Raw genomic sequence first — 20,545 nt, 5'->3', positions numbered from 1 at the left:
AGTGTCCATGATTTCCAAAAAGAATTTCAAATTTGTCAGACCACAGGACACTTTTCCACTTTGCCTTAGTCCATTTTAAATGAGCTCAGGCCCAGAGAAGGTGGCAGCGTTTCTGGATGCTGTTTATAGCCAGTTTCTCTGAATTTTAGAGTTTTAATTAGCATTTGTGGATGCAGTGATGAACTGTGTTCACAGACAGTGGTTTTCAGAAGTGTTTGAGCCCATGCAGTGATTTCCACTACAGAGTCATGTCTATTTTTAATGCAGTGCTGCCTGAGGGCCCAAAGATCACGGCCAGCAAATACTGCTTTTCAGCCTTGTCCCTTACATACAGAGATTTCTCCAGATTCTCAGTATCTTTTCATCTTTAAATGATCTGCATTTTGTTTTTATTTACATTTACAGTGTTCCAACTTTTTTTGGAAATGGAGGTGTAGATGTCAGGGCAGGCGCCAATTAAAATGTCACCTAGGATGCAAAACATCAGGGTCACCAGAACATCAGCAGTTTATGAAGTGATCTCCAATCATTAAGCTTCATATAAGCTGTGTCCCAATTCTAGGGCTGCATTTGAAGGCAGATCAACAATTGCATCACAGCAACAAGCAACTAAGCTGTCCCATTTCGATGTGTCCTTTCAACAGGTGGATGCTTTACCAGGCAATATATCCCAGGGTTAATTGGTGAGGACTCAAGGACACGACAGCTTTGGCAGACAGGAGTGCACTCTTAAATGTAAGTACTGGGTTTAAACTGAGTCGAATAGCTAAAAATATAAATGTCAAAAAAGCCTATTTTTTTTTACGGAGGGATCTCCCGCTCTAAACAATAAAACAATTAGAAAACTAACGTCAAAGTTTCTGGTTCCATTTTTAAAGAACTTTGAAAGAATGTTTCGTGATGCAACACTAAGGGTGGGAACAGCGGTGTTGTGACAAACAGGGAATCCGTCGTACAGCAGATTCATTTCGGTCTAGCCTTCACAGGTCTATGCAGCTTTTGAAGGATGCAGCCCCTGAATTGGGACAGACGTATACATTGTAACAAGAGGTATGAGATGTTTGACCATCTAGGACATCCAGCTCAGGCTTTCCATTCCATCACAGTATGGGTTTCCATGGTAAATACAGGTGACGCTTTTTCAGTACAGCAGAAGGGTCAATGGCATTTGAAGGTGGTTCCATGGTGATTCAGCTCGGCACCAGGATCCGTTCTGCAAAAGGACATTTATAACTATGATAAATCAGATTAATAAATCAATACTCCAAAAGGATCAATATGAGTGTATCTGAACTGACCTGAGGATTTCTTCTTGTAGTAGATGAATCCAGCAGCTGACAGGATGATCCCCAACACCAGTCCTGAAGCTCCGATAGCGATCTTGTTCCGCTCAGACTGAGAAACATGTGGCTCTATGTGAGGTAAACACCATTTCATTAACATTCAAGACAAGAAAGATATGAAAGACTGTATTATTATCAGAAATGTGTATCATCAGAATTATTGAAAAGTTGCCGCCTTATGGCAATTTGACCTATTTCTACTAGTCATTTAATACATCATATTCAGATAATATTCAAACGAGATATTTTCACATGACATTTACAATGGCCATATACGTTAGACAGATAGAAATCTGATTTCCATCAATTCTGCTTATTCTGTGCTACATTCGTCTGTTTTCTTTGGGTAAATGTTAGGCCTGAATAATTTAAACACTCATGTATTTGTTATGTTGGTTTTCATTGCTTTGTTAGAGGCTTCGTTGTCACCTGGATGAAATGGCAATTGCCTAACAGTCATACCCAGGTAATTTTAGCTAAAAGAGGTGATGTAATGATGTTTGGGTATAAAGAATCATCTAGGAAAGACTGGGTCCTTTATGAGCCAGATTTTTTTCAGTTTGCCAAAAAATGCACCAGCATATAGTCCAATTGTTTAAGAACAATGTTCTTTAACAAGCTTTTCCAAGGATTTTATGTATAAATAAAACATGTAGGGAATCTAGAAAAACTTCTCTGGATGCAAGCTCATTGGGAATGGACTTTCAGATCATTTATAAAAATAATGGATGCTTTGATCGTCGAGCCAAAGAAGAAAATGACCATTTAGATTGTTACCAGCGTAAAGTTCAAAATCAGAGTCTGTCATGGTATGATGGGGTAATAGAGGTAACCTTCACAGCTGTGATAGAGCCATTAGGACTGAAACATACATTTTATAAATAAAAATACTGGGACACACCTCCTAATTTGTGAGCTCACCCATTGCTAACAGGTGGTTAAGCACACCACCACTGGACCCTGGAGCAGTGGAAACATTCTGTGGAGTGATGAATCTCATTTCTCTATCTGTCAGTCTGATGGATGATAATAGAGGGATAATGATATAATGCAATGGGGCTGTTTTTCAGGGGTTGATATAGAAACCATAGTTCCAGTGAAGGGACTTCTCTGACTGTACTTGTCTGACTGCATTGTGCGAAGTGTAAAGTTTGGTGGAGGGGGGATCATGGTGTGGGGTTGTGTTTCAGGAGTTGGGCTTGGCACCTTAATTCCAGTGAAAGGAACTCTTAATGCTTCAGCACCAAGAGATTTTGGACAATTTGCACAAAGCAGGGTGCGTAAAGTCATGGCTGGGTGAGTTTGGTGTGGAAGAACTTGACTGACACTCACAGAGCCCTGACCTCAACCCCATCAAACACCTTTGGGATAAACTAGAACGGAGATTCTGAGCCATGCCCTCTCATCCAACATCAGTGTCTGACCTCACAGATCTTCTTCTGGATAAATGTACAAAAACTCACACTCTCCAACTCCATATTAATATGGCTATGGATTAAGAATGGGATTCGTAAAAGTCCTTATTGTACCATTTCCCATTTTCTACAGGTCAAACAGAAGAATGTAATGCAATCTCTCTCTTTATTCTCACCCCAGTTGTAGATGATGGGCTTCTTGGAGCTGGCGTGCTCCACCACACAGGAGATCTTCTCTCCAGATGTGGGCGTGTACTCCAGGTGAGAGTGAACCTGGTAGTACCAGTCTCCGTCAGCCATCTCCTCAGTGGAAATTGTATCCATGGTCACCTTTTCATCGTCTCTCAGCCAGTACACATCGATGGCTGGGGGATAGAAGTCGTATGCGCTGCACAATAATATGGCTGGATGACCACCACTGGCCTCCTCTTCTGACCTGAGCCGGATTTTTGGCTTCACTACAAACAGTAGAGATATCATTAGTGTTTTACTTGAATCACTGATTAAAAACTGATGATTAAATGACTGAGAGTTGAAGCAGAACATTAGCCTATATAGTGTCTTTCCTATTAAAGCAAACAGGCTAAAATAAGCACAGAGGGGAAAATAGAAATTGAGTAGATCAAATCCACCTAAAAGTCATCTGAACTTGAGTTTAATGGAAATGGAAACCAAATGAAACAAATGAGACAGAAATATTAGACTTGGTAATTTATTTATCCGTGAGTGGCAAAACTATGGGAGCCTTTAACGTTAGCAGATAATTTGAAGGTGAAATTAGTGTCAAGTGTTTTTCAATCAATGGGATGGGATAGCAGTCAGGTGTGAGTGACCACCTGTTTTATTTGAAGAACAGAGGTCTACCACAGTCTGATCTTCACAACACATGCTTGTGGAGGTGTATTATGGCATGAACAAAGGAGATTTCTGAGGACCTCAGTAGAAGAGCTGTTGATGCTCATCAGCCTGGAAAAGGTTGCAAAACCATCCCTAAAGGTTTTGGACTCCACTAATCACAGTCAGACAGACTGTGTACAAATTCGAGACCCTCGATATGCCCCCAGGAGTGGTAGACCAGCAAAGATCCCACCAAGAGCAAGGTGTCTAATAGTCTGTGAGGTCACAAAGGAAACCAGGTTTAATTTCTGAGCAACTAATGGCTAATGTTAATGTTAATGTTCAGAAGTGCACCATCAGGAGAGCACCGAACAACAATGGTGTGCATGACCAGGTTGCAAGGAAAAGTTGCTGCTCTCCAAAAAGAACATTGCTGCAGTTTGCTAAAGATCACGTGGACAAGCCTGAAGGCTACTTGAATAATGTCTTGTGGATGGATGAGACCAAAATAGATCTTTTTGGTTTGAACAAGAAAGGAAAAACACTGCATTCCAACTTATCCCACCTGTGAAACATGGTGGTGGTAGTATCATGGTTTAGGCCTGTTTTGCTGAATCTGGACCAGGACAGCTCACCAACACTGATGAAACAATGAACTCTGAATTATACCAGCACCCTCTAAAGGAAAATATCAGGGCATCTGTCCATGAGCTGAAACTCAAGAGAACGTTGGTCATGAAGCAAGTCAATGACCCTAAGCACACAAGACGTTCTACAAAAGAATGTTTAAAGAAGAATAAGGTTAATGTTTTGGAATGGCCAAGTTAAATCCTACAGAAATGTTGTGGAAGGACCTGAAGCAACGGTTCATGGAAGGAAAGCCACCAACATAAGAGTTGAAAGGCTTTTTATACGGAGGAATGGTCTAAAATAAAAGAACAGGGTAACAGAGTATCAGAGAAACAGATGGACTACAGTCTGTAACTGTAGAACTACAGAGTGCAGCTATACAGTAAGTGGAGCTGATCAGATGGACAGTGACCGTAGAAACGAGGAGGTGGTTGGGAATGCAGCCATGGTATTCTTACATGTGTTATTGTCAGAAGAGACTGCAGGTACCACTTACCTGTTTTATCCACAATGTGAGAGAACTGTATTTCTAGATTGGGTTTGCAGACTCTGTCCAGCTCGTCTCTCTCCTGCTGCACTTCAGGCCTGTTGTTCCATTTCTTTGCAGTTTCCAGTCCAAACTCAGTGAAGCCCACAAACCTCCCCTTGGTGCTATTGAACTGCACATATTTCACCTTGTTAAAGTAATATGTATCTATGTATTCCGCATCAGTCAGATCTGCTGAACTGGCAATGCATTCTTTTATCATGGTGTAAAAATATCCATCTGTTGATGAAGAGGGTAGAAAATAGTTTAGTCCCAATATCAATAATAAGACAGCCAAATAAATATGAACACACTATTAACTAGTAGGCCATAATAAATAATACGACAAAACCCAGTTTAACCTTTTGTCTAGTATTACACTTTTAATCAACTTTGGACAATTCAGGAATTGTAATAAATGTACTTTGCATATAATACAAAATACAACCTGTATATTGCATTCAAACATAAAATCATTGTAGACTTACCTGTTCTTATAGTCAGAGTCAGTAGGAGCAGCAGCTGCAGACTCAGCAGCATTTTGTCTCTACACCCAACAACTGAGAGAGTTTGAGAGACTGAGCTCCAGTTCATACAGACGCTTCAGTTCACTGACCAATCAGAATCAGCTACACCACTGCATCACAGGTTACTAGGCAGCAAAGAATGCAGTTTTCTCATGTGCTGAGCTACTTAAAAAGGGGCAAACAGTAAAAGCCAAATCAGGTGTAAAGTATCCAGAGATACTGTGAGAATGTTACTTAAAACCTGTGGCCAAACTTTCACCCCCAATTTCGTTTTTTGGGCTCTCAAACTTGCCTGCTGGTCATGAAATAATTTTTTTCACTGCCTAAAATATATTGTAAGTAATTTCTTGAGAAAAGACAGACAGTTTAGAACTGCCTGGTGATGCATAGCCTCTTCAACCCCTTGAGACCACTGGTGGTTCCCAAACACACTTCATCATGTTCTTCATAACGTTCATATTTCATAAGCTCCATTCAGAAGCTGGGCGTCGTGTGAGGCTGTAGCTCTTCTCTCCAGTCTAATAGACGGTGACGTCATTTTAAACCCTTATAATAAAAGAAGCTGAACTCAGTTTGTTTTTCTACTGAAAGTCGACCCGTTTTTTCCCCAAATCTGGGCTCTAAACTATAAACAGACGGCGTCTCTTCAGTGATCTGCTCTGGAAACATCACTTTTAGAAGATAACACAAAGAGCGGCGGAGATTTGGGGCTTTCAGCAGTGAATCGTGAGCATGTAGTTATATGTGGAGATCATAAAACACACGTTAATTTGAGCGGCTTTTCCCAAAAAAAAGAATAATTTGCTTGCATTTCATGCAGTTACCGAATAATTTGCCTTAAGATCTGGTCGTGTAAATTCAGATGGAAAAACCAAAGTATACCCTGGAGAATAAGAGGCTAAGAATTCAGGGTAAAAATTTGGCTTTATAAATTCTTTAATTCCTAAAGTGTGGAGACAAAACCTTGAGAGTTATGACCTGAACAATTATCTAATATCAGATCGTCCCTTTGAGTCCAATCATGGAAACCAAAATCAATATTAGAAAGGAGAAAAAAGCTTTGGCTCAAAGTTCTGGCCAGTGTCCAGGAGGCGAGTCTATCTAAAGAGTTAGTTATCTTAAGTTGAGATGACAAAAGTTGCTATATGAGATAACAAGGTCATTATCTTGTGATCAAGATACAAGTTATCCTGAAATAATGAGCTGGTTGTCTTGTTTCCTTTAGATAACAAAGTTACAGTAGCTTGCAGTCACAAGATAATCAAATTGTTCTCTAAGAAATGTAATGTAATGTAATGTAAGCTCTCTAATAAACTTGAATCCAGCATTTCATTATTCATGTATGTTTAGTCCAGTCCTGATAATGTCTATCTAAAAAAAGAAGATTCAAAGACTGAATATGGTTTTTTGCTGGTTTATCTGGTCCTACCAAAACACAATACATGCCGTTTTTATTGATAAACAGCTACGTTGATCTATGCAAGCCTTTCTAGCCGAGAAAAGAGTGGAAACAAACATTATGACACGCTAATGTCAGCGTAGCTAGTCTTAAATAAATGCAGTATGTTGCTGCGGTAACTTTACAGGAGAAGGAAAAAACCTACGTTACTTTTAATGAAAGTCAATGGAACCAGAATTTTTTCCAAGTTATTTTGGGCCATTTATTTTGGTCCATCCTTCATGAAATTTACGAACATTATAAAGAGCAACATTTATGTCAAAACCTGAAAATCAACAAAAATGGAGATACGAGGTTTTGTCCCGACAACAGCGATATAATTGAGAGAACTACTGAATTGCAAGTAGTAAAACATCTCCATTTTATGGAACTTATGGATTCCTGTTCGCCGTGCTGTTGCCTGATGAGAAGCTGGGCTCCTCGAAAACTACCCAGCGGGAATAACCCGATAAAATGAGTCAACAACCCAGCAGCCGTTAGAGCAAGACCAAATATGCAAATGGACCAAAATAAAAGAGAGAGTCTTGGGTTTTATGTCATACCTTGTCAGAACCCAACGGAAATAAATATGCAAAATAATATCTATTCTTGCTCCAAGTTACTTCTTCAAAGCCACCGGTTTCTAACTCTAATCCTGGAGTGCACATGTCGCTGGGTTCCCTGCTCTTCCGCACCTGGTACAGTGATCCATCTCATTATTCCAGCCCATCGGGAGTCGAAGTGACGTTATAGTTAGAGAGATTCAATCTTCTCAGAGTTGGACGTCCTCATTTTGATGAACATTAAGCTCTATCAGATCAAAAACCAAACTTGCTTAACGTAACAAGACTGTAGCCCAGGTCATTATGGGCCATTAATACTGACCCATTTATAAGGATCATTCAAAGTGAACAGGGCGGTTTTCAATTATTCCGAACTATGGAATGGAAATGTGGCTCTTAACAAAGCCAGTGAACGGGATAAGAATGATCCTTAAATCCCTACCATCACCTTTAACAGGCACATTTATTAATATTTATATATTTATTAATATTTATATATTTGTTAACAAGACACAGGTGAAAACAATCAAGGGGAGTCTAGAAACAAGGGGGAAGAACAGGGAAGAATCAAAACAAGGAAGCACATGGACAAGACCAGAGGTAAACAAAATCACATGGAGGACTGGGAGGGGCCAATCGTGACACCTACAAAGTTATTATACTTCTAATGTTAATAGCAGTAGTGTTAGTAGTAGTAATAGTTAGGAACACATTTCTGTGTTAGGAACACATTTTCTGTTTTTTCTGTAGACTCCTTGAAGTAAGAAATGGAAAAATGATCAAATATTTAAATTATTAAAAGCAAAAATGCCAGCACCGTTTTTATAGTTCAAACTGCACATTTTGTTTGGCTTTAGTAAACCGTACACTGTGTTTTGTGGATTTTTACATTTGGGGGTTTTTACATTCTTGTTAAAACTTTGTCTTTACTGGAATTCTGTGAAGCTGCTTTGTGACAATATCCGTTGTTAAAAAATCGCTACAAATAAATTTGATTTGATTTGATCCATATCAAATTAAAAACAATGAAAAGACATTTTTGATCTTTAATTAAGACAAATTTCTATTTTGCGTCATCATTTACATTTTGCCTTGCAAAATCACAAATTGGTCAATGTTACACTTGAGAGATTCTCTTAAACATCAGATTGAAAAAAAAATGACAATCAACAAGCAGATCACAAAACTGATGCAGTTGGTTTTTGCCTGTACGCCTGTACAATTACGCTATTAAACATCTTAGACAACCACAATTATAGTATAACAGATTGTAGGAATGTAAATATGCAAAAAAATGAAAGAAATCTGTGGAAAATGACTTGAGACTCGGGGCTTCACAGAAGGCCTGATGATTTCTAGCAGCCAAAACATACCTGACTGCAATTTTAATTCATTTTAATTAGATCATCACGATTCCTTTTGTAGTCCTATTGCAGCTTTAGTTGGAAACAATAGTATTCCTATCTTTAAAAACACCCAGTAGAAAGTTGTCCAAATCAATATTTCCTCTGTGGTATAGGTAGATAAATCCAAGCAAGCTCTGCCATTGGTTAGGACTTATGGAGAAGCTGGACTGAAGGCCTTACATGTTAAATTACTACCTACATAACTAGCATGTGATTTACAGTGGGACCAATTTTGTGTGAAAAACATTCCTGTAGTCCTTCTGGAAGTTTTACATCCACCATATGAATGAATATCGCTGCTGTTGGAAGAAAAGCTCATATCCCCATCTTTGTCGTTTTTCAGTTTCTGACATAAATTGAAAGAACCTGTTGCTCTTTACACTGCATGTAAATTTCATGATGAATGGACCAAAAGAAACGTCTCAAAATTACTTGGAGAAACGTCTGGTTCCATTGACTTACATGAAAAACAAAACAGGTTTTTTCCTTCTGCTGTGAAGTTAACATTTTGGAGATACGATGTTTTCTTCCGACAACAGCGATATGCCTCACAGTCTAAGCAGGTTTGAGATGGGCGTTGGGAATAGATAACAGTGGTGACAGCTCTATGCCTGGAGTCTTTCCTGAAAGAGTCACTGTAACACTGATACAAACGAGCTTAACATATACGTTAATGTCTTTTCCAAGCTTCAAAAGCCCGTGTATAATCTAGAACAGTCAGAGAATATTAAGGTGTATTAGTATTAGCTAAGTGCTCACATGTCATTAAACCCCCCACAGGGGGGCTAGTAGAAATACGCATTATTCTAAAGGCAGGCTTTGTTTTCATAGCTTTAATGGTGAAGGCCCAGCTATAATGGTTTGCCACTGCTTTGTTGTAAAGTTTACGGCCTGATTCTCAGTTACAGTTGCTTCCTTTGGCGAGGAAGAAAGTTCCAACAGCGACTCCCAGCAGTCCTGCAGCCAGACCCACTCCACAGAACACAGTCGGACCCATCCTGGGCTGAGTGACCCGCATATCTGTACAACAAGCACACAGAAAAATTAAAGACTATATTACGTTAAATCACAGGTTACACATTATAATATTCATAAGTCTAGTTTTTAAAATAATTTTGTTGCTTAGTCTTGTTAGGAACTCTTGAAAGTAATGTTAGTTGTATATGCATATTTAAATGACCCATTAAATGGGGAATTCCACTGGTTAGTTGATTGTAGAGACTCAGATGTCTTTACAGTGGTGGTGATAGGAACCGGGGGTCGCCATGACTACAACACCTACATAGACATTTTATTTCTTATCCAAGTTCTGATTGATGATGCTAAAATGGTAATAAAACTTGAACCAACATGTTTTCTTTGGGGACTATTTTGTCACAACACACTGTATGTATCCCTCAGCCAAGGTGATTTAGTTTTTTAAAAGATGCGCTATCAAAAACCTTCTTAAAACCTTTAATTAACCTTTAAGTAAACCTTCTGTGAGGGAGCTTTTAGAGGTGGACGTCTGGTTCCCATCACCACCACCACTGTGAACAATTCTGACTCAGCAAGTTTCTCTACATCAGTGTTCAACACCAAACGACTCTGGATGGCTTTGTTTACACCTTAACCATTTAACTGTGCAGAAATGTCTATGAAATTCCATTAATAACATCCTTCAATCTCCAGACTTCCTTCGATAAGTAAAGAGCAACAGTTTGCATTGCTTTCCATGTGACGATTGAATATTAGGCCTCAGGATGTAATACGGCCCTGTTTTAATGGATTAGCCAAAAACAAACCTAAAACCTAAAACCTAAAATCAGGTAAAAATCTCACCCCATGTTTTGGTCAGTGGTCTGTCCAGGGCCGTGTGCTCCACAGTGCAGGTGTAGATGTCGCCCTCCTCTGGAGTGAAGCTCAGAGTGGAGACTGCTTTGTAGGTTCCATCACCGTTCATGTAATATCTGCTGAGAGAAGCTCCATCCGTAATATTTACGTTGTTCTTGGTCCATAAAACTCCAACATGAGGAGGGTAAAATCCAGTGATGTAACAGACGAGGGTGTTTTTAGAGCCCAGCTCCACGTCGTCTTTGGAGTAGATGGAGCTCTGGGGGGCATCTAATGATAAATGGAATTCATGTTATTCATGTAAAATATAAATACTCACTCATTCAATATTTAGGGTTCGATTGTAAATTTGTGGCAAAAGCACATAGACTACATTGCCTAAAGTGTTCGCTCGTCTACTTTCACACGCATACGAACTTGAGTGACATCCTATTCTTAATCCATAGGACTTAATATGATGTTGGTCCACCCTTTGCAGCTATAACCGCTTCAACTCTTCTTGGGAAGGCTTTACACAAGGGTTAGGAGTGTTTATGGGAATTTTTGACGGTTCTTCCAGAAGCGCATTTGTGAGGTCAGACACTGATGTTGGACGAGAAGGCCTGGCTCACAGTCTCCACTCTAATTCAGCCCAAAGGTGTTCTATGGGGTTGAGGTCAGGCCAGTCAAGTTCTTCCACACCAAACTGGCTCATCAATGATGGACCTGCTTTGTGCACTGGTGCGCAGTCATGTTGGAGCAGGAAGGGGCCGTCCCCAAACTGTTCCCACAAAGTTGGGAGCATGAAATTGTCCAAAATCTCTTGGTGCTGAAGCTTTAAGAGTTCCTTTCACTGGAACTAAGGAGCTTCAGCCCAACTCCTGATAAACAGCCCCACACCATGATCCCCCCTCCACCAAACTTTACACTCGGCACAATGCAGACAGACAAGTACCGTCTCCTGGCAACCGCCAAACCCAGACTCGTCCATCGGATTTCCAGATGGAGAAGCGTGATTGGTCACTCCAGAGAACTCGTCTCCACTGCTCTAGAGTCCAGTGGTGGCGCTTTACACCACTGCATTCCACGCTTTGCATTGCGCTTGGTGATGTAAGGCTTGGATGCAGCTGCTCAGCCATGGAAACCCATTCCATGAAGCTCTCTACGCCGTTCTTGAGCTGATCTGAAGGCCATGTGAAGTTTGGAGGCGACCTCTGTGCACTATGTGCCTCAGCATCTGCTGAGAGCGACCCATTCTTTCACTAATGTCTGTAGAAGCAGTCTGCAGGTCTAGGGGCTTGGTTTTATACACCTGTGGCCATGGAAATGATTGGAACTCCTGAATTTTAAATTTTAAAGACTAAACTCTTAGACTGAAAGGTATGAAAACATAGAATAATGGTGGTTCCCACTCTGTTCAGGATTCTTCAAGAATTCTTTAGTTAAGAAAAAGGTTCCATATAGAACCAGGAACCATAACCACAGTATTCTCTTAGTTTAAGGTCATTTCAGCGTATTATGGTCATTTGTTTTGTCAGCCCTGACGCTGTCAGTCTGCCTGCCGTGGACTCTGTTACCTCCATGGACTCCAATTCCCAGCATGCTCTGCCTATGGACTACAGCGCTCCGGCTCGCCTTGCTTCTAATCAGTGAGATGTTCTACACCTGTGAACCCGTGTATTTAAGCCCTGTTGTTTCCTGTGTTTGGTGCTGAGTATTATCTAGCCTGCCTGTCCCTTACTATTCTCTTCTATTGCCCTATTATATTAAAACTTGTAAGATCCATCAGCGAGTGTCTCACCTGTTACTGGCAGTCGTGACATGTTTCATAACAAGCATTAAAAAAAATCGATAATAGCTTTCCCATCCCACCTTAAATAGTCCAGCAGTACCAACACATGAAGCCGCATAAATGTAACTGCTGCTCCATTTAAGGTGGAACAGGAAACTTTGAACAAGAATCTGGAGAATCTCTGACTTCAGCTCCACATCACTGAAGAATCAGGGGGGTGATAATAAATAACTGCCCCCCTCTTTGAAGGCGTATGATGCCCTAAATGTAACTAAAGCCCAGCAGTGAGGAGCTGAACTTTCCCCTCCTCTGCTGTCCCTGCAGACGGGCAGGGTCGCCTACAGAGCAGCGCTGGTAGCCGTTAATGAAGTGATGCTCTTTTTATTTAAGGGTCTCGTTTCTTAGGGCAAGATTTCAACCCCTACAGGTTAGGGTGACACTCGAAAACAAGGGGTAGGGGTAAAAAGAAGAAATGGGACTGGTCCTTGGTGTGTAGCCTAATCAATTACCATTCAGTACTATCCTCTTGTTTATTTGCCGTGAACACGTACGTGTCTGTGCGGATCACGTCTTACCTTTGGGTTCTGCTGGATAATTGAATCTTTTTGCACAGAAGTCCAGGTTGTTTTGACAGACTTCCATGTCACCGAGACTCAGCTGATAGAATCCCACTGGATATAAGAACGGATCTGCGAAGTCCGGCAGCGTCATCACCCCCTCCCCCTTGGCGAAGTCAGAGTGGTACTTCTCTTCTTCATCAAGTCCATACATGTATTCTCGGAAGGTATCAGAGCACAGGCTCACTGTAATGTCCTTGTGCACAACTGAACAGATGAAGACAGTATATGAATATTTATCCTAAAACATGCAGCCATTAGTGGTTGTTGTACCGCACACTTCTCAGGAAACTCACACACAGTGTACAGGTGCAGGGAGGAAGGAGGAACAGATCAAACTCAGATCCAAAAGAAAAACCAAGTGAACAATAAAACAAAAATACTGCTGCACTTTCAGAGGCAGAGGAGAAAGAACTGTTTCTGGCAGATGCATAAAAATTTGGCTTGGTGTCTCAAAATGTTCGTTTTCCTCAGGACTTTGATCAAATAAGGATCTCTCAAACTGTTGAAGGATTATGGGAAATAGTTATTTTACTTGAAATAATGGTGAACTTACAGAAATGGACTTAATATCTTGAATTAATAGCTAACAGCTTTAAAAAGTACTGACTTAACATCATTATACACACACACACACACACACACACACACACACACATATATATATATATATATATATATGCACATGCTATATGTTGCTGTTGTCAGAAGAAAACCTTGTATCTCCAAATTGTAACTTCACAGGAAAAGAAAAAACCTGCTTTACTTTTAATGTAAGTCAATGGAACCAGACGACTTTCAGTCTTTTTTGGCCGTTTCTTTTGGTCCATTCATCATGAAATTTACACACAACGTATAATTTTATATATATTTTGCTCATAATGATAATGTTGAATGACTAATGACTGAAATTTAAAACTGACAGTACCTTGAAATATTCATTTTTTTTCAAAGTAATCGATTCAGGATAATAAGTCACTTCTTGAAAGGTCATTAATCTAAACAACGACGACAATGACAACAACGTCAAGACAGTAATTCAGTATTTTGTATATTGAAGCACTTCAATAAAGAAAATCTATATTTTGAAAAGTTAATTCGATACTTTTGAGAAAAGACAATGAGTCAGTTCTCCGGCTGGAACCGGCTTCTACACAAAACACCATGGAGAGGTCGGGTTGCCAGATTTCAGCCGTAACAAATGCAGTGTACAAATGGGGTGCATTTAGAAATGATCTCGAAACCATTGTCCGGTTCAAAACTGGACACTTGGCAACAGCAGTGAGAATCCACTGAAATATTCACTCTTACTCACTTTTAGCCTCTGTGGAGAGAACAGCTGACCAGACGAGAACCAAACACAGCTTCATCTTGACCGGCGTAGAGGAAACAAACTCAAACATGAGCGAGTTCAGACTGAATACAGTCGCTCTGCGTCTCCCTCTCCCTCACCGAGACCCCTCAGTAAATCAGCCAATGAGGTCTTACTTTCACTCTGGCACTGCAGTGTCTGGGTAGGTTTGAGTTTCAGCTGCCAGTTGGTCTCAGGCCAGTTCCCAGCTGTAATCAGCAGTGTTTGTGTGGTGGACCTGCCTGCTGGTGTACAGTCTGAAATATTAGGTGAGAAATGAATTATTAAGTGTAGACTGTCAAACTTACTGTAAAAAAAATAACATATCTGATCATTTTACATGACAGGAGTGCAAAATGGCCCCAAACATTAATTCGGTGCATCACATATACACACATTTTATTCATAAATCAGGCCTTCAAATCATTTGTCTTCTTTGTGGTGGGTACATCTGCTTCACCCAGACACTGTGGGCTGGTTTCCCAGCATGAGCTCCGTAAAATCAGCTTAGACTGATCACGCTAAAAGCAAAAACGGAGAGCTGTACACATGAGGGGCAATAGGGCTGCCAGGGACAGTAAACAGTCTCCAGCTCAAAGGGTGCTTAAAACCTGCCCACCAAACTTTCCACAACTATGAATAGCTATAAGTTGCGTAGATAATCCTGCATTAAGTTTTTATGCATTGTAAAAGAAAATTGCATGTAAATCTGTTCATCTGGACTGGACTTGTGTTTATACACTACTACCAACACCACGACTAATAATAATCAAAAAATAAATGAAATAAATAAATAAATACTACTACTACTACTACTACTACTACTACTACTACTACTACTACTAATAATAATAATAATAATAATAAGTTGTGGGTTTTGGTGACAAATTGCTAATAGACCTTGGAATATAATTTGACGCTTACCACCTTATTTTAGATTAGACAAATTAATTAATAATAAAAAAAAAAAGAATAAAAATGAAGTTATGAACCACCCTCATGTGGTTATATTTATAAAGGCAGTGTCTACTTACAGTAAAAATACTAATCATACAGCCTGGCTATTTGCACCAACTCTACCTTGTAAATCACATGACTTTAGCCCACCAACAGGCCTGTTTCTACTGTAAGGTTAATACGGTCCCTGAAAAAATAAGGCAGCATTGAGAGAAGCCGTGTTCAGGGGGAGAATGAGAGAGATGGGCACTCGACATTAAGCAGAACATAAGGAACATAAGTAAATGCAGTTTTCCATTCAGTCTGCATGAGTATTAAATAATTAAACATCAATCTAAGAGTAAAAACTGTTAAAGGGGAAAATTAATCCAGCACAACAGAATGATGCTAGTTGTTACACTGTATTGCCAAAAGTATTCGCTCGTCTGGCTTCACACACATATGAACTTGAGTGAGTCCCATTCTTAATCTATAGGGTTTAATATGATGTCGGCCCACCCTTTGCAGCTATAACAGCTTTAACTCTTCTGGGAAGGCTTTCCAGTACCGTGCAGCTGCAGCATTATGTACATATGCATGAATTGGTAAGTCCCATCTTGAACTATTTTTACTGCGTACTTTGTGCTCTTTGAATGATTCTATATTAAATTAATTACATGTTTGACTTTTTACTCCTCATGAAGATTTTTTGTATCAGTGCTAATATCTAAATCTTTTTCTCTTTTAACAGTTGGTATATAAAGTACCTATGAGAGCTTATAACTTTGTTAAAACCTGCTGAGGGCAGAAGATTTGGTTTATATTTTCAGTCAGGTGGGGGGGGGGGGGGGGGGGGGGGGGTGTGGATTGAGATTGTTGTGAACTGTATTCGTTTTTAGCTATACTTTTTAATTGATCATTTTAATACTGATTTTCCTCCAAGTCAAATGTTTGTTAGCTTTTGGAAGCTTTTAAATGCGTTATTTGTAAAGAGGTGTTATAAACGTGTTATGCCTTTTTCTTTCCACTTCTTATAAATATAGGGGTGGGTTTGTTAATCCTAAAGTCTGGATTGTGGCGGGTGTGTATGTTGGGTGTCATTTCAAAATTTGTTACTTCATTAATCTTCCATCAGGCTTCAAGATCAATGAGATTTAAAAAACATGACAGACATTCATGCTATCTGTAAAGTTGTGGGTTTTAGCCTAGTTTTCCTGTTTCTCCAGTAGAATGGTGGTAATATAGTTAAATTGTAGATCTATTGTTTAGTTGATTCAGTTGGCAACATTGCAAATAGACAGTTGACTTTGGTAAATGTTACAGGACAGTAGGGAGGCGGACCCAACTGCAAAGACCAAAACCGATGAGAAAGGGTGTAAAATAAGTTTATTGAGGCAATGGAGTACGAATTTGGAACATTGGGGTGACCCAGAGCCAGGCTTGAACGGCCGATGACCATGGAGTTATCGCTGCACCACTGGGAAACACAGGCAACATTGGGTAAAACACCTCAAAGAGCAGGAAATAAAAAGGCGGGAAAAGGGCAAACAAAGGAAATGCTGAAAGCAACTCAAACAAGAGTTGAACTAGAAACGTGAAATAAAAGAATGAGGAAACAAAAGACTCTTTTGATGTAATTATGATGGGAAGGAAGACTTTGTTTCACTTGTTTGTTCTTAATGGAATAAACACCTTTTTTATGGCTTGGAGCTGTTTGTAGCTTTTTGTGGTGTTTTTTTTGTGAGTATTTTTAGGACAATTACTCTCTTTGTTTTTTCCAGCCCTCTTTTTTTTCTTCTTTTTGTTTAAATACCCACCTGAACTACACACCATGCTGGTCACCCCTCTAGGGTGCTGTTTGCCAGGGCTGCTGTTTGCCATGGCCTTAAGTAGAGGAGTCCACAGTTGTGTCAGTTTGGGCCTAATCAGCCCAAGGGCCTCTGAGAATTATAGTTCCATGAAGTTATTGCACTTCATCACCGTCGCCCTCTGCTGGCAGCCAGCCACTCAGGCTGGACCCTTACAGTAAAACTGTCATTTTAATTGTCGCAATGCTATATTGCTATGAGAGAAATTGATAAATTCATCCAATTTAGATTTAGATAAATCTCAGCATGCGCTGGTTACTTTAGACATGTAATAATTCCTGTGCAATTCCAGTCAGCTATTAGTAACACCATCGATTTGTTCTAATTAACAGAGTAAACTGATATATGTGACAAACTAGTAATCAATTTAGTGCTTTCCTTTAATGATATGACAGACTATGATTTTTAAAATGTGAGCTTCAGATAGAAAGCCTTATCAGTGCAATATACACTTACAGACACTAGATGTCACTCATTTCCACATTTTTGCTTCATGTTTTGGTTGGGACAGATGGCTCTTGATGTCAACTGTTGATGAAACGAGCCTATCACAATATTTGCTTTAAAGCAGAGGTGGACGAAGTACACAAATCATGTGCTCATTAAGTAGAAACACCCAAGGTAAAATATCCCTCCAGTAAAAGTAGAAGTTCCTCCCTTTAGACCTCCACTTGAGTAAAAGTACTAAAGTATTTACCTTCAAATGTACTTAAGTATAAAGTAAAAGTACTAAAAGAGTAATTCTGGCTCTGATGTCCTGTTATCATTTTTATAACCAGACTGGCTTCATGAACTCATTTCAGGTGAAAGTCCTCCAGCGTCTCTCTTGGTAAACCAGTCTTTTAATAGAACGTCATTAATTAGTGACGCTGACGTCTATTAAAATGATCAGAAGCACAAAACACTGAAGGTAAACAGTTTCCATCAGGGAGAACCGAGTGGCTCTGAAATCACTTTTTACACACAAGCAAAGTTTCAGTTTCAGATTTATTTACAACTTAGTTCCAAGTTTAAGTTGAATAAAAACTGGCTTTAAACTCAGGATCACAGATGAGCTCCTTTACTATGTTGATCTGTAGGCGTCTGTTCATAAACATAAACCAGCCCAAACTCATTTACTATAAAATGAAATGGTGTTTGTAGAAATTCAGAAAAAAGCCGCGTCAGTCTCGACTGCATATGTGGACATATTTCTATATTGAGCTCTATTTACACAAAGTTAGGTTAGTTCATCATTTATGTTGAACAGACTCTCCCAAAGTTTTACGCTGCTGCGCTGACGTTGAACCGCGTGCTGCACTGGGTCGGTATGACCAACAGGTCAAAACCAGCTCTAAACAAAGTGACCGCTGGGCCCTGATTGGTGCTCTGGCTTTGCGCTTCTTTCGTTTTGACATAAGTACAGTAACAAATTACATTTAGTTACTGTCCACCACTGCTTTAAAGCATGCCATAAGTGCATAAGTTCAATACAGAGCCTCACGATTTGTGATTTTATTTTACACCAAGTACGAAATATGCAACACAGATAATTATATAAACCCCAATAAATCACTGGGTTTAAAACATGCTGGGATTGTCAAATGTATGTATGTCCTCACTGGGCCTGTCTGCAGTAATATCACTCTATACTCTTAAATTCTTCCTGGGTAGCATACATATCCTCCGCTTTGGGGGGTGTTTGAAGCAGCTTCTCTGGCCTCCTCTGCTATTCAGACATACAGTAAGAAGCAAACATTGGCATTCAGTTTTGTAAAGGATAATAAAAAATAAAACAGGCATGTAAAATTAGTTCTATAAACACAATGCAAGCCGTTAAAGCGGTGTTGTAGACGTCACTGTGCGTAATGCCACCTGAGAAAGATGACTCCTCTACACCATCACATGAACCTGCAAGAATACATATTATGATTACTGTAAATAAATAAAGGCTAAGATATTTACACTGTAAGGATATTTTACCCAAATTTCACAGGAGTTTTTTGCATTTGAGGTAATGATATGTTACGCATGGGATGGTGAGGAGTGAACAATATAAACATTATAAATAGAAAAGCAAAAAATCTTTACACTATAGAGATATTTTAACAATATATCGCGCATGGAGTGTTGATTATACTGCACGCAGGAAAAGGTGATGAGATCACAGTATGTTCTGTAGGTGTGTGAGGTCCAGTGGGCGGTGGAGGGGGTTCTACTGGGAGCAGAGCTGGTTGGGGTGAAGCAGCCGGTCACTGAAGGAGCTGCCCAGTTCCAGAGTCTCAGGCATGGGGTGGGAGCTGTTCTCCAGCATGGATGCTACTCTGGCTAACATCCTCCTGTCTCCCACCACCTGCACTGGGTCTAGGGGGCTTCCCAGGACAGAGCTGGCCCTCTTAATGAGTCTGCCAAGTCTCCTCCTGTCCACAGTTGAGATGCTGCTGCCCCAGCAGACCACTTCATAGAAGATGGCTGATGCCACAATGGTGTCAAGAAAGGTCCCCAATAGTGCCCCCTCCACTCCAAATGACCTCAGTCTCCTAAGCAAAGATCATCAATTACAGAAAATGAAAGCAGTAAGTAACTTTAGAGGTGTGGTGTGGTGTGGAAAGCTGAGCACGGTCAGGAAAAACAGTTGTAAGGCTTTGCAAAGGCTAGTCTGCAATTCTGAACACGGGAGGAATCAGGTCTATGTTAATAGCCAAACAATGTTTATATGAAAGTTCCCTAAAGCAGTGTTTCTTAAATGGACCTAATGAAACTGTATTGCTTAATTTCTCTGAAATATGAATGAACAGGAAAGCCTATGTTAAGTTAAGTGATACTTTCTTGATCCCACAACTGGGGAAATTCCACCTCCACATACACACACACACACACACACACACACACTAGGGGGCAGTGAGCACACTTGCCCGGAGTGGTGGGCAGCCCTATCCACGGCGCCCGGGGAGCAGTTGGGGGTTAGGTGTCTTGCTCAAGGACACCTCAGTCACGGACTGTCGGTGCTGGGGATCAAACCGGCAACCTTCCGGTCACAGGGCCAGATCCCTAACCTCCAGCCCACGACTGCCCCCAAAGTTAAAGTTGCTTGTCTGTATTAGTGCTGCTTTATGTAAGAAAGCGACACCAAAAGCACATAGAGCCAGGTCCATAAATATTTGGACAATAAATACATCATTATTTTAACCACAGCATGTTGGAGTTTATAAACCAATGAATATTGGTGCAGACTATCAGCTTTAATTTGATGGCTTTTCCATCCAAATCAGATGAATGGTCTAGAAATTACAACCAATTTTTAAATCTCTAATTAATTTTTATCTTTTTATATGAAAGTTCCTTTCAGCATGTTGTCTTATATATTTTTAGGACACATTCTGCTCTGCAGTCACTGAAGGCACTCCCTGCCTTAACTTCCGTTTGAGTTTGAAGTCCCCTTGGCTAATTTGGGCCTAGGTGTTTGCCCTGGTCACCTCTGTCTCTCAGTTTACCCACAGTTATC

The 20,545-nt window shown here is 40.1% G+C and overlaps 2 protein-coding genes across 2 annotated transcripts; both read right to left on the bottom strand.

The window, feature by feature from the left end:
- Positions 1-344: 344 nt before the first annotated feature.
- LOC108442519 (H-2 class II histocompatibility antigen, E-S beta chain-like) lies at positions 345-5,497 on the bottom strand. The gene is made up of 5 exons (XM_017722596.2): positions 5,240-5,497; positions 4,722-4,991; positions 2,935-3,216; positions 1,299-1,412; positions 345-1,213 (listed from the first exon to the last, which is right to left on the bottom strand). The coding sequence occupies exons 1-5, from the start codon at positions 5,343-5,345 to the stop codon at positions 1,191-1,193; spliced, it is 795 nt and encodes a 264-aa protein (XP_017578085.1). The 5' UTR covers positions 5,346-5,497; the 3' UTR covers positions 345-1,190.
- A 3,636-nt stretch (positions 5,498-9,133) lies between these two features.
- LOC108442520 (H-2 class II histocompatibility antigen, A-Q alpha chain-like) lies at positions 9,134-14,361 on the bottom strand. The gene is made up of 4 exons (XM_017722597.2): positions 14,222-14,361; positions 12,865-13,113; positions 10,507-10,788; positions 9,134-9,705 (listed from the first exon to the last, which is right to left on the bottom strand). The coding sequence occupies exons 1-4, from the start codon at positions 14,307-14,309 to the stop codon at positions 9,584-9,586; spliced, it is 741 nt and encodes a 246-aa protein (XP_017578086.1). The 5' UTR covers positions 14,310-14,361; the 3' UTR covers positions 9,134-9,583.
- Between the last annotated feature and the right edge of the window lie 6,184 nt (positions 14,362-20,545).

Source organism: Pygocentrus nattereri, chromosome 29, assembly GCF_015220715.1.
Source record: "Pygocentrus nattereri isolate fPygNat1 chromosome 29, fPygNat1.pri, whole genome shotgun sequence".
NCBI lineage: Eukaryota > Metazoa > Chordata > Actinopteri > Characiformes > Serrasalmidae > Pygocentrus > Pygocentrus nattereri.
Note: the sequence above shows the minus strand (reverse complement) of the source record. Positions and strands in the feature narration are given on the sequence as shown.